At 46.6% G+C, this 9,914-nt stretch overlaps 1 protein-coding gene across 2 annotated transcripts in view; it reads left to right on the top strand.

The window, feature by feature from the left end:
* Positions 1-9,914, top strand: part of TLK2 (tousled like kinase 2) — a 60,427-nt gene that overhangs the window by 20,810 nt on the left and 29,703 nt on the right. For both annotated transcript variants that reach the window (XM_015425993.1, XM_015425992.1), the window contains 6 exons: positions 1,306-1,398; positions 1,817-1,927; positions 4,182-4,318; positions 6,746-6,898; positions 7,739-7,805; positions 8,465-8,562. In XM_015425993.1, the coding sequence (XP_015281479.1) occupies positions 1,306-1,398; positions 1,817-1,927; positions 4,182-4,318; positions 6,746-6,898; positions 7,739-7,805; positions 8,465-8,562 (659 nt within the window). The remainder of the gene's footprint in view (positions 1-1,305; positions 1,399-1,816; positions 1,928-4,181; positions 4,319-6,745; positions 6,899-7,738; positions 7,806-8,464; positions 8,563-9,914) is intronic.

The raw sequence follows: 9,914 nt of genomic DNA, 5'->3' as shown, positions 1-9,914 counted from the left end.
CCCCCCCCCAGGGGGGGGGGGGGGGGCAGGCATGAGTGGTGTGCCTCGCCGGAGGGGGACGGGCTTGCCTTGAAGCACCGAGGCAGCAGATTCCAGAAGGACGCCATCTTTCTTGCCTCCTCCCCTCCATCATGGCAGCAAAAGCAAGTTAGAGCCTGACAACTGGAGCTCTGCGAATAGGTTCGGAGTTCCTTCTCAGCACTGACCAGAGATCTGCCACTTTAAGCTGGTTTTTACTCTTCAGAGTTGGCCCCTGGAATCTTCACAGCCACATCTGGTCCAATGCTCCCTCTAAGTTGTGGAGTCTTGTGGGCAAAAATTCCGCTTTGTGAGCTACCGGCATTAAAGTTGTGGCCGAGCGATTTTGGCACCTGCATACATTCGTTTGCTCCAGAGCCATCCTTCCTAAGTGAAGGCAAAAATGTGTGAGCCGGAGGCTTAAAAAACTGTGAGCTAGCTCACACTAGCTCAGCTTAGAGGGAACACTGGTCTGGTCCCACTGATGCTGCTGAGTAACCTGTGCATTGACGTCTTTGGAGGAAGGGTCCCCGTTTCTAGTGACAGTTTCTAGCCATTGTTGGCACAATTATATTTTTGGCAGTGGGAGTACAACAAACTTTGAATCTCCCCCCCCCCCCCCCCGGGTGTCGCTTCTAAGAGGGAAGTGTCTTGCTCGGTGCCTTTGGGTAAGTCGTTTTGGCAAGCTGATGTTGTGAATACAGGTTTTTAATATAAAGCACTCCTCGGGCCATGAGAAAATATTCCCAGGCAAAATCTAGGGAAAGGCATCTGTGGGCGTCACCTGTGTCCCAGATCAGCTTAATCCCACCAGCTGTCCCTGTCCTGCCTTCTATGGGTTGGCAGTTCCAGGGGCCAATGGGTTCAGTTTGCCATTTTCTGAAGGGGTTTTTCACTAGTCCTTTCAGCAGGCCCGAAGCATGTCATAGATCTGTGCTGCTTGCTTTCTCTGTGACCTGTCTGGCCTACATGGCAACATTCAAGCAGTTTCTTTCCCAGGTTAAGTGAAGTTTAAGAGCTTTCAGTTTCAATTATGCCATTGGCCAGATTGAGGCAGGTGGGGTTATAATAACTGATTTTTAAACATCAACTGTAGGGCATTAACACGCTAAACGAAGACTCCGTCCTTTGCGTCCTTGTCTGGTCAAGATGCAAAAAAGGCCAAAAACAAAAGCAGCAAAAGAAAAAAAACCCATTTCCTTATCATACTGCTTTTCTGTCCCTGAAATGTTCTGCCAACTTGTGGACAGAGTTCTCAGTTTGGGATTTCTTTCCCCCCATCTCTAGTCTGATCTCACAGTGGAGAAAATATCTGCACTAGAAAACAGTAAAAACTCTGATTTGGAAAAGAAAGAAGGAAGAATAGACGACTTATTAAGAGTAAGTAGTAACGTGTAAATTTTGCACCACATGCTTTCAGAGGTAACTTCTATATAGCGGTGGTTTTGTGGTGGGTTTTTAACAAATTTAACAAACTATCTTGTTTTTAGCAATCAAGTAATTGCAAGTGAGAATTTTGTTGAGAGGGAAGTTGACTTTTGCCATCATAGGCAGTTTTAGTGCTTTTGCACGGTCATCTGAGAGCTTCTCCCTATTTGACGTCCCAAATGTTCCTACAACGCTTGGATGCTATTCTGTGTTTTCAGCAGTTGTCATGTCTTCCACGGTTATTTCCTCACTCCTGCAAGCACGCTGTTTCCCAGTGATGTCTTGGCTGGTTTCTCTTTTGCTCACCTGCTTAGCGTTGCACCTGCAGACCTAAGTATTTTCCAAATAAATAAAATTGCTTTATCTTCAGGCGAACTGTGACTTGAGGCGGCAGATAGACGAACAACAGAAAATGCTTGAGAAGTACAAAGAACGGTTGAATAGATGTGTAACGATGAGCAAGAAGCTCCTTATAGAAAAGGTGAGTTTGGGTTTTGTCTTTGTGGCCTGTATGTCCCTCCCACCTGGCCTGATCCTTTTCCTTCCTCGCTTTCTTCAAACCCGTGTGTGAATCTGTCTCTTTGAATTGGTGTGTTGCACCCACCTGCCTGCTTGGATGCCGATATACAGGATAATTGAAATCACAAAGCCCAAAAGAAATTCAGCTGGCTTAGCTGGGCATAAGAGGGAGCATAAGGGGGAGAAAAGGGCAGCTAGAATGATAAAAGGGTTGGAACACTTTCCCTGTGAAGGAAGGTTAAAGCGCTTGGGGCTCCTTAGCTTGGAGAAACGACGGCTGAGGGGTGACATGATCGAGGTTTATAAGATTATGCATGGGATAGAGCCTTTCTCACAATACAAGAACTCGTGGGCACTCCTTGAAATTGCTGAGCAGTCAGGTTGGAACAGATAAAAGGAAGTACTTCTTCACCCAAAGAGTGATTGACACATGGAATTCACTGCCACAGGAGGTGGCGGCGGCTACAAGCATGGACGGCTTCAAGAGGGAATTGGCTAAGCATATGGAGCAGACGTCCATCAGTGGCTATTAGCCATAAGGTATAGATAGGAGCTCTCAGTCTGGGGCAGGTGATGCTCTGTATTCTTGGTGCTGGGGGGGGGGGCAACAGTGGGAGGGCTTATAGTGTCCTGGCCCCACTGCTGGACCTCCTGATGGCACCTGGTATTTTTGGCCACTGTGTGACAGAATGTTTGATTGGATGGGCCACTGGCCTGATCCAACATTGGCTTCTCTTATGTTCTTATTTTCATTATGTTCTCTCTTGGGCATGAAGCTGCCTTAGGCGGGGTCATATCTTTGTGCCAGCTAGCCCAGTACCATTTATCCTGGTCGGGAATAACTCTTGAACTGCTTGAGCCATTGAACCCAGAGGGGTTCCTTGGGGCTGGAGCCCCTCCTCTTGTTTTAAATATAGTAAAGACGCGCACTGCACAGATGCTCCCCATGTAAATGTGACACTGGGACTGCGGGAAAGTATTTGTGGTGTTGCTTGTCACATTAGAAATTAAGGTAAGAATTCCTCTTAACCCCCAAAGCAAGCCTCTCTTTGCCTTGTTACTTGGGCTCTGTCATTCATTCTAGTGGAGCAGCCACTGAGAATGTGTTTTGCGATTTGTAATTGCTGCACAGGGAGTTTTGTTACAGGACAGCCTGTTACAGGTCTCTGTCTTAAAGTGGGAACATACTGAAAGAAGGGTGGGCCTCTTCCACCTCAGCCTGGGCCGCTTGTTAAACCCCATGGCAGCGAACTGAGCTGGTCCACCTGTTCACACGGCAACCTCTGTTCTGCGCTCTCACTCCTTTGCTTATTGAAATCAACACTTTGCATTTACCAACAGGCTAGCAGTTGGGTGAATCTTTTGACAACGACAATAACCTTTATTGGCATTATGCACCAAGAAGTATATAAAACATAGGGAGTACTCAGTACAGTTAACACATATCTCGCTTTTTAGAAGCCAGATACAAAAAAGTTGCCACTCTTTCAACAGTTACAGCATTTTTTGAGGAAAGAGAAAAGGACTTATATTTATCAGATTGGCTTAGTAAATCCATCAACAACCGATCTAAATACTTAACACGAATGTCAGCATAATAATCACAATACAGAAGGACGTGCTCAATATATTCTACTTCCTTTCTTCCACACTCACATAACCTCTGTGCGTCATGAATCTTTGAAAATCTCCCTTGAGGTACTGCAGAGGGCAACACATTAAAACGTGCTAACATATAAGCTCTGCGAGTACATGGATCATTGAGGGAGAAAAAGTATGTTGCTATCATCCCCACAGGAGGCATCCCTAATCTCAGGGGAGAACATCTACCAGAGGCACAACTACGTAAAACTTGCAACTCCATATCCAAGAGTCTTTGTTTAAGTAAGACAAAAGCATATTTTTCTGACAGGGAAAGCAACTCATCAAAGCTTATCCCTGTAACAGCGATCTTCTTCTCTATAAGTGTCAACCAAGAGGACTGATGGAGCGCTGTTAAAACTAAAGAAACAGGACAGTTGGAATGAGAAGTAGTTTTAAAACGTAATTTTATCCAGAATTTACATGTTATTAACCACTCTCTGGTCTCTAGCAACCTTTGATTAGTTTCAAGACACATTGCAGCATAAGAGACACATAGGAAGGCCTAGAATTTTCTGAAGGAAATGTTGGGTAAGTCGAGTGGGTTCTGACACACTGTTCTCTTCCCTCCCCAGTCCAAGCAAGAAAAGATGGCGTGCCGAGATAAGAGCATGCAGGATCGGCTGCGGCTGGGTCACTTTGCCACAGTCCGGCACGGGGCCTCTTACACTGAGCAGTGGACGGATGGTTACGCTTTCCAGAACCTCATCAAGTAGGTCTTGCAAGTAGCCTTATCTCCAGTCTTACAAAATGCACGTAATTTGACCTCTCTGTATTCGCAATGGATGTGGGTTCTGTTCATAACAGGTGGCCTACTTTAGAGGATACGCTAATTACAGGAATTACACAGGGGGTCACGTGGGGTTGTAAAGACTCGACAAAATTTATTTCTGCATGAGCTTTCTGAGTAAAGAGCACACTTCCTCGGGTGCATGGACGTGTACGCCTGTAGGCTTGGTTACGTACCCAGCCCAGGGACACCGGGGGCAATTTTACAAAGAAAGGTTGATGGAAAACAAGAGACAGTGAACAGAGAAATCCGTTCATACCCACTCCTGCTGATCCTTTTTTTTCTGATGGGATTTTGTTTTACTTCAGCCTCTCTTTGTAATGTCCCGCAGGCTGGGTATTTAAGAAAAGTCTATGGATGTAAACCTGCACATCTAAGGAAGTGAGTTCTGACTCATGAAAGCTCGTGCTGAAATAAATTTTGCTGAGTGCCGTGCAGTTTTTCTAAAGCAGAGCAGCTACCCCTCTGGGTTTGCTGTATGAGTTGTTATGACTTAAAGCTATCAGTCGTACAACTGTAAATGCAAGAACGTGCATCCTTAAAAGGTTACAATGAGCTCTCGTTGGCTATTGGCCATAAATTGTTTGCCTAAATAAATGTCTTCCATTGCCCCAGGAAGAGCAGACAAAACATTTGATTGACCAGTATTGTGCCTAACAGTTCCAGGAACAAGTGAATAGTCTGCAGAGTCCCTTCAAGAGACTGGCTGGGGTGCCCAGCTAAAATCTGAGCCCAGCCCCCCCCCCCCCCCGGCATTTTCAGTGATACCTCCATGTGTCCTGTACAGTTACTTTCAAGAGCCTAGTTCATGATGTTGATGTGTATCCACCCAACAATAAGTACCCATACACATTCTGTGATCTGAACATAAGGAAAGGACTGGATTGCAACGTCCTAATGTTTTGCCATATGTCTGTAGATGTGGAAGTTGATCCACTTACTCCTCTGTGTATTCTAGAATTCTGTTCTTTAAAGATAAACGTTTTCTACATTCTGTAGTCCTTAAATCTAGATCTTGCAGTTGGCATGAATTTCCTGGAGAGGGCACATCTGCGTATGTTAACTTAATTCGCATGCTTTGACAGATAATGAAAAAATGTGGCTGAATTTGGAGCCTTTACTTAAATCATATATTGATTCTGCACCTGGCCCCAGGCAGATACAAAAACCCACAGAATAGGGCCAGGTACAGATCTCTTATGGATCTGGGGACACCCCACTCCAGATTTTCATTATTGTATTTGTCTGCAAAACCCCCACCACCACCCCAACCGCAAGATTTCAAGGGGGGGGGAGAGACCCGGCATCTCATGGGTCTGTGTCATGAGATCTGGGCTGCCATTTTATGGAAGATGCATTGGTGCCCCAAGCTGGACAGGCAGTTGGGGGAGTGGGAGCAGCCGCTACCAAGCAGGGGGGAAAGATGGGTTCCCCCCCACACAAGTATAATGACACCCCCCACTTGTATTCCTATAGTTGAATTTGATAGGAGACGGTGAAAGAAAGGACCATGTGGTGGGATGCTAAGGCAGCGCTCTGACCTCTGGAATCCCCAGTTGAAAACATAGAATCACAGAGTTCAAAGGGGAAGAGGCCATACAGGCCATCTAGTCCAGGGGTGTCGAACTCATTTGTTATGAAGGCCGGATCTGACATAAATGAGACCTTGTTGGGCCGGGCCATGTGTGTCATGAAATGTAATGCCAGGTAGCGGAGATATAGACTTTATAAAGGACACAAACACAAAGCGTTTTTAAAACTTAAAATAAAAACATGCGTAAAACATTAGCACTTTTGCAATATTTTGTTTATTTAACAGTGTCTGATAACTGACACCTCTTGCTCTGGATTATTGCATCAAAATGTCTGTGCTGATGCAATCTTGAGTATGCTGTTCAGGTGTGTATCTGTAAGCTGCAAACCTACGATGACGCAGCAGCAGCAGCACTGGAAGAAGCAGCAGAAGACAGCCAGTTCCACTGCGGGCCTGATAGAAGCCCTCTGGGGGCCTGATCCGGCCCCTGGGCCGCATGTTTGACACCCCTGATGTCCAACACCTTGCTCAGTGCAGGATCAGCCTAGAGCAACTGTCAGTTTCTCTGGACATGTGAAGGACAGCCGCTCCCACTTCTTACGTTCTCTGGGTTCTGATCAACTATCAGCACCTCCTAGCATTTCAGTGGCCAACCAGATTCCTAGAGCCCCTGCTTTAAGCGCCCTGTTCTTTGGAGGCTGGTGACCAGAAATCTACTATTCTAGGGATGTGGAAGACCGAAGCACTTAGCAGTTAGAAACTCCGTTCTGACTGTCTTGTTTTGTGTGTGTGTGTGTTTCCCTGCTTTGGCGTAGGCAACAGGAGAGGATAAATTCCCAGAGGGAAGAGATAGAAAGGCAGCGGAAGATGTTAGCGAAGCGGAAGCCACCTGCCATGGGGCAGGCCCCTCCCACGAGCAATGAGCAGAAGCAGCGGAAGAACAAGACCAACGGAGCAGAAAATGAGGCGTGAGTTTTGCGGAAAACCTTCAAGGCATCTTCTAAGGCTTCCTAATTGCCAGGAATAATTTAGGGCTGCAGTTCTCCCGCTTTGCTCCAGTTGGCATCCGTCTCCCCAGTCTCATGTGAGACTTTTGAAGCCCTCAGTTACAAGAGAGGTTGTAAGAGAGAGCTGGTTGCTCTTAACACTGGAAGAGCAGGGTTCAGAAATCTGCTCAGTGAGGGGATTTTGGGGTTACATCGGGCAAGTGATTACTCTTGGTTACAGTCCACAGAGCAGGGCTCTTGCAGTGACGGTTGTCGGACAGAGATGCTGTTTGAGTAAGCGACAGATGTTGCTCTGTTCCATATGATTTGGCATTGTATAACCTCCAAGCACAGGTTGGGAGAAGGGGCGGTTACGGATCCCAGTGCGCAGCTGTTCTGGGTTCTGCAGTGGGAGGGAGACATGAGGAAGGGGCCATATGTTGATGGCAGAGCTTGGCGGGTCCCAGGTTCTGAACCCCTGGCACCTCTGGTCGTAAGGTCTCTGTTAGCAGGCCTTAGAAAGGCCTCTTTCTAAATTACGACAAGTGCTGCCACCAGTGAGGGTAAACGGAACCAGACTAAGGTGGACTGTTGATGGCTTGACCTCCCTCATATGACTGGCATCTGGAAATGTCAGTCATTCGTCTCCACCACAATCAGCAGAGACAGGAGCCACCCCATGGGAGAGCAAAGGGAGAAGGGGTGTGTGCAAGACTTGGTTTGGCTACTTCTTTTTGTGTGGACCTCCCTCTCCTTCCTTGCCCCACACCCCCACCAGTTTGGTAGCTTAGTCTTTGACCCAGTTCTCTTCTGTCCATGCAGATTAACGCTAGCAGAATATCACGAACAAGAAGAAATCTTCAAGCTACGGCTAGGTCATCTTAAAAAGGTAAAAAAGTTTTTGCTGTGGTGTTAATACTGCAGTGTGGCTTTTTCTTCATGCGGTGGGCAGCCCGGAGTTCTTTGACGTGGTAGAAACGTCGGATGCAAATAACTCGCATGATAACAGGCTCTGTTTCAAATTAGCTTTAAAGAATCTATTTTCAGCTACCCTCTGAAGTCCTGCCTGTTCATTTAATTAGTTAAGTGCTTTAGGTGATGAGCTGTTTAGTGTCTAATGTCCTGAATCCCTTGAAGTGACTGAAATATTTTTCGTTTTAGCCCCGTTGTCCTATGCAAATTGTTTGTCCCAAAAAGTCTTGTGTTACTGAGACATACCATTCGGCCCGAGGGCTGCTCCAGGTGGTAAAAGCATTATGTATGTTACCTGGGGGATGGGGATGAGAATCTACTACATGGCTCTGGTTCACTTTGAGTGGTCCCTGGGTAACAGAAAAGTAATGCAAGCGCGGTCCTCGGTTTTGGAATCAGAAACCATTATGCAGGTCTCCTGGATGTTAGAATTATAAAAGCACTAACTCTTTCTTTCCTTGCACCTCTATTAAATCAAGCCAAATGGGTCCCATTCTGTTAAGTTCTGTATGAAAGCTCACTTTGAATCCAGCATTGTAGCTGAAGTGATTTTTTGATATATTTTTTTTGGTGCAGGAAGAAGCAGAGATCCAGGCAGAACTGGAGCGGCTAGAGAGGGTTAGAAATCTACATATCAGGGAATTAAAAAGGATACATAATGAAGATAACTCGCAGTGAGTATCAGCGCGTGGAGAAACTGCAAACTGAGAACTGGAGAAAGGCTAAAGAATTGCTCAGACCTTTGCAAAATGAATGATTCGTGCCCCTACGTGGTTTGAAGGGATTGGGGGGGGGGGTGTTGCTGTGTAAGAAGCCATAACCTTAACCTTTGTGCCTTTAGAGATGCAGGTGTGTTTTAAAAAATCTCAGGATAGGTGGCAACTAAAAACATAATTTACATGTCCACTTAACCCTTGATAGTGTTCCTGGGTGATTTTCTGTGTTAACTACTTGCTGCTTAATGTAGTCGTCCCCCCGCCCCGCCCCCTACATATGAAGTTCAAGCAGATTTGAGAGCTGGAAGGTGCATAAATCCTAAATCTGTTGGATTGCAGCTCACATGAGAACGCAGTCCCTTGCTCTACTTGTTTATAGGAAGAATCAAATACCCTTTTTAAAACCGAAAGGTTTAGACCCTCTGGGCTTGCTGATCTAGGGAGGCCCTGGACCTTTGCATCACTGAGGGCCGTGGAAAGCTTAGTCACCAGCCGCTTAACTAACTCATACAAGGGTTAACAAGGTACTGTTGAAGCAAGACATGCAGGAGCAGTGGAGGCAAAGAAAGAGCAGAAGTGCATGCTTGACAGTATAGCCGATCATTCTATTTTGATAGTGAGAATTTGACTTCTGGGCAAGTCCTGCAGTGGTTCTGGTCTCTCCCCCCCCCCCCTTTCATCACATGGTGGAAAGTTTTCATCAGGACATGGGTCCGTCCACCTGGAAAACGGATTGCAAAATCCCACCAATCCCTTTTCTTTCTCCAGTGGGGTTGTTAGGCTTCTGAGTGGGATTGCATGCAGTGTGTGAATCAGCTGACCCCACTCTGCTGACAGCCCTCAATTCTGTATCTCGGTTTGGTGTGAGAGCCAGTTTGGTGTAGTGGTTAAGTGCGTGGACTCTAATCTGGCAGAGCTGGGTTTGATTCCCCACTCCTCCACTCGCCCCTGGCTGGATGACCTTGGGCAAGCCATAACTCTGGCACAGCTGTTCTTGAAAAAGAGCCGTTTCTGTCAGAGCTCTCTCAGCCCCACCCACCTCACAGGGTGTCTGCGGTGGGGAGGGGAAGGGAAAGGAGTTTGTAAGCCACTCTGAGACTCCTTTGGGTAGTGAAGGGCGGGGTCTAAATCCAATCTCTTCTTCTAAAAGACCTCTGGATCCTGGGGACTCTGTCCCAGGCCAGTGTCTGGGCACCGTGAGCACTTCAGCGAAAGTGAGCAAGCCAAAATGTAATACAGATAAGACCGATGTTCATGGGGAAGGCAGAGTGACGGGATGTGGTTAGATTTTGGGGTTAAAGTTATCTTTG

This window comes from Gekko japonicus, unplaced genomic scaffold (assembly GCF_001447785.1).
Source record: "Gekko japonicus isolate JY-2015 unplaced genomic scaffold, Gekko_japonicus_V1.1 scaffold4094, whole genome shotgun sequence".
Classification (NCBI taxonomy): domain Eukaryota; kingdom Metazoa; phylum Chordata; class Lepidosauria; order Squamata; family Gekkonidae; genus Gekko; species Gekko japonicus.
Note: the sequence above shows the minus strand (reverse complement) of the source record. Positions and strands in the feature narration are given on the sequence as shown.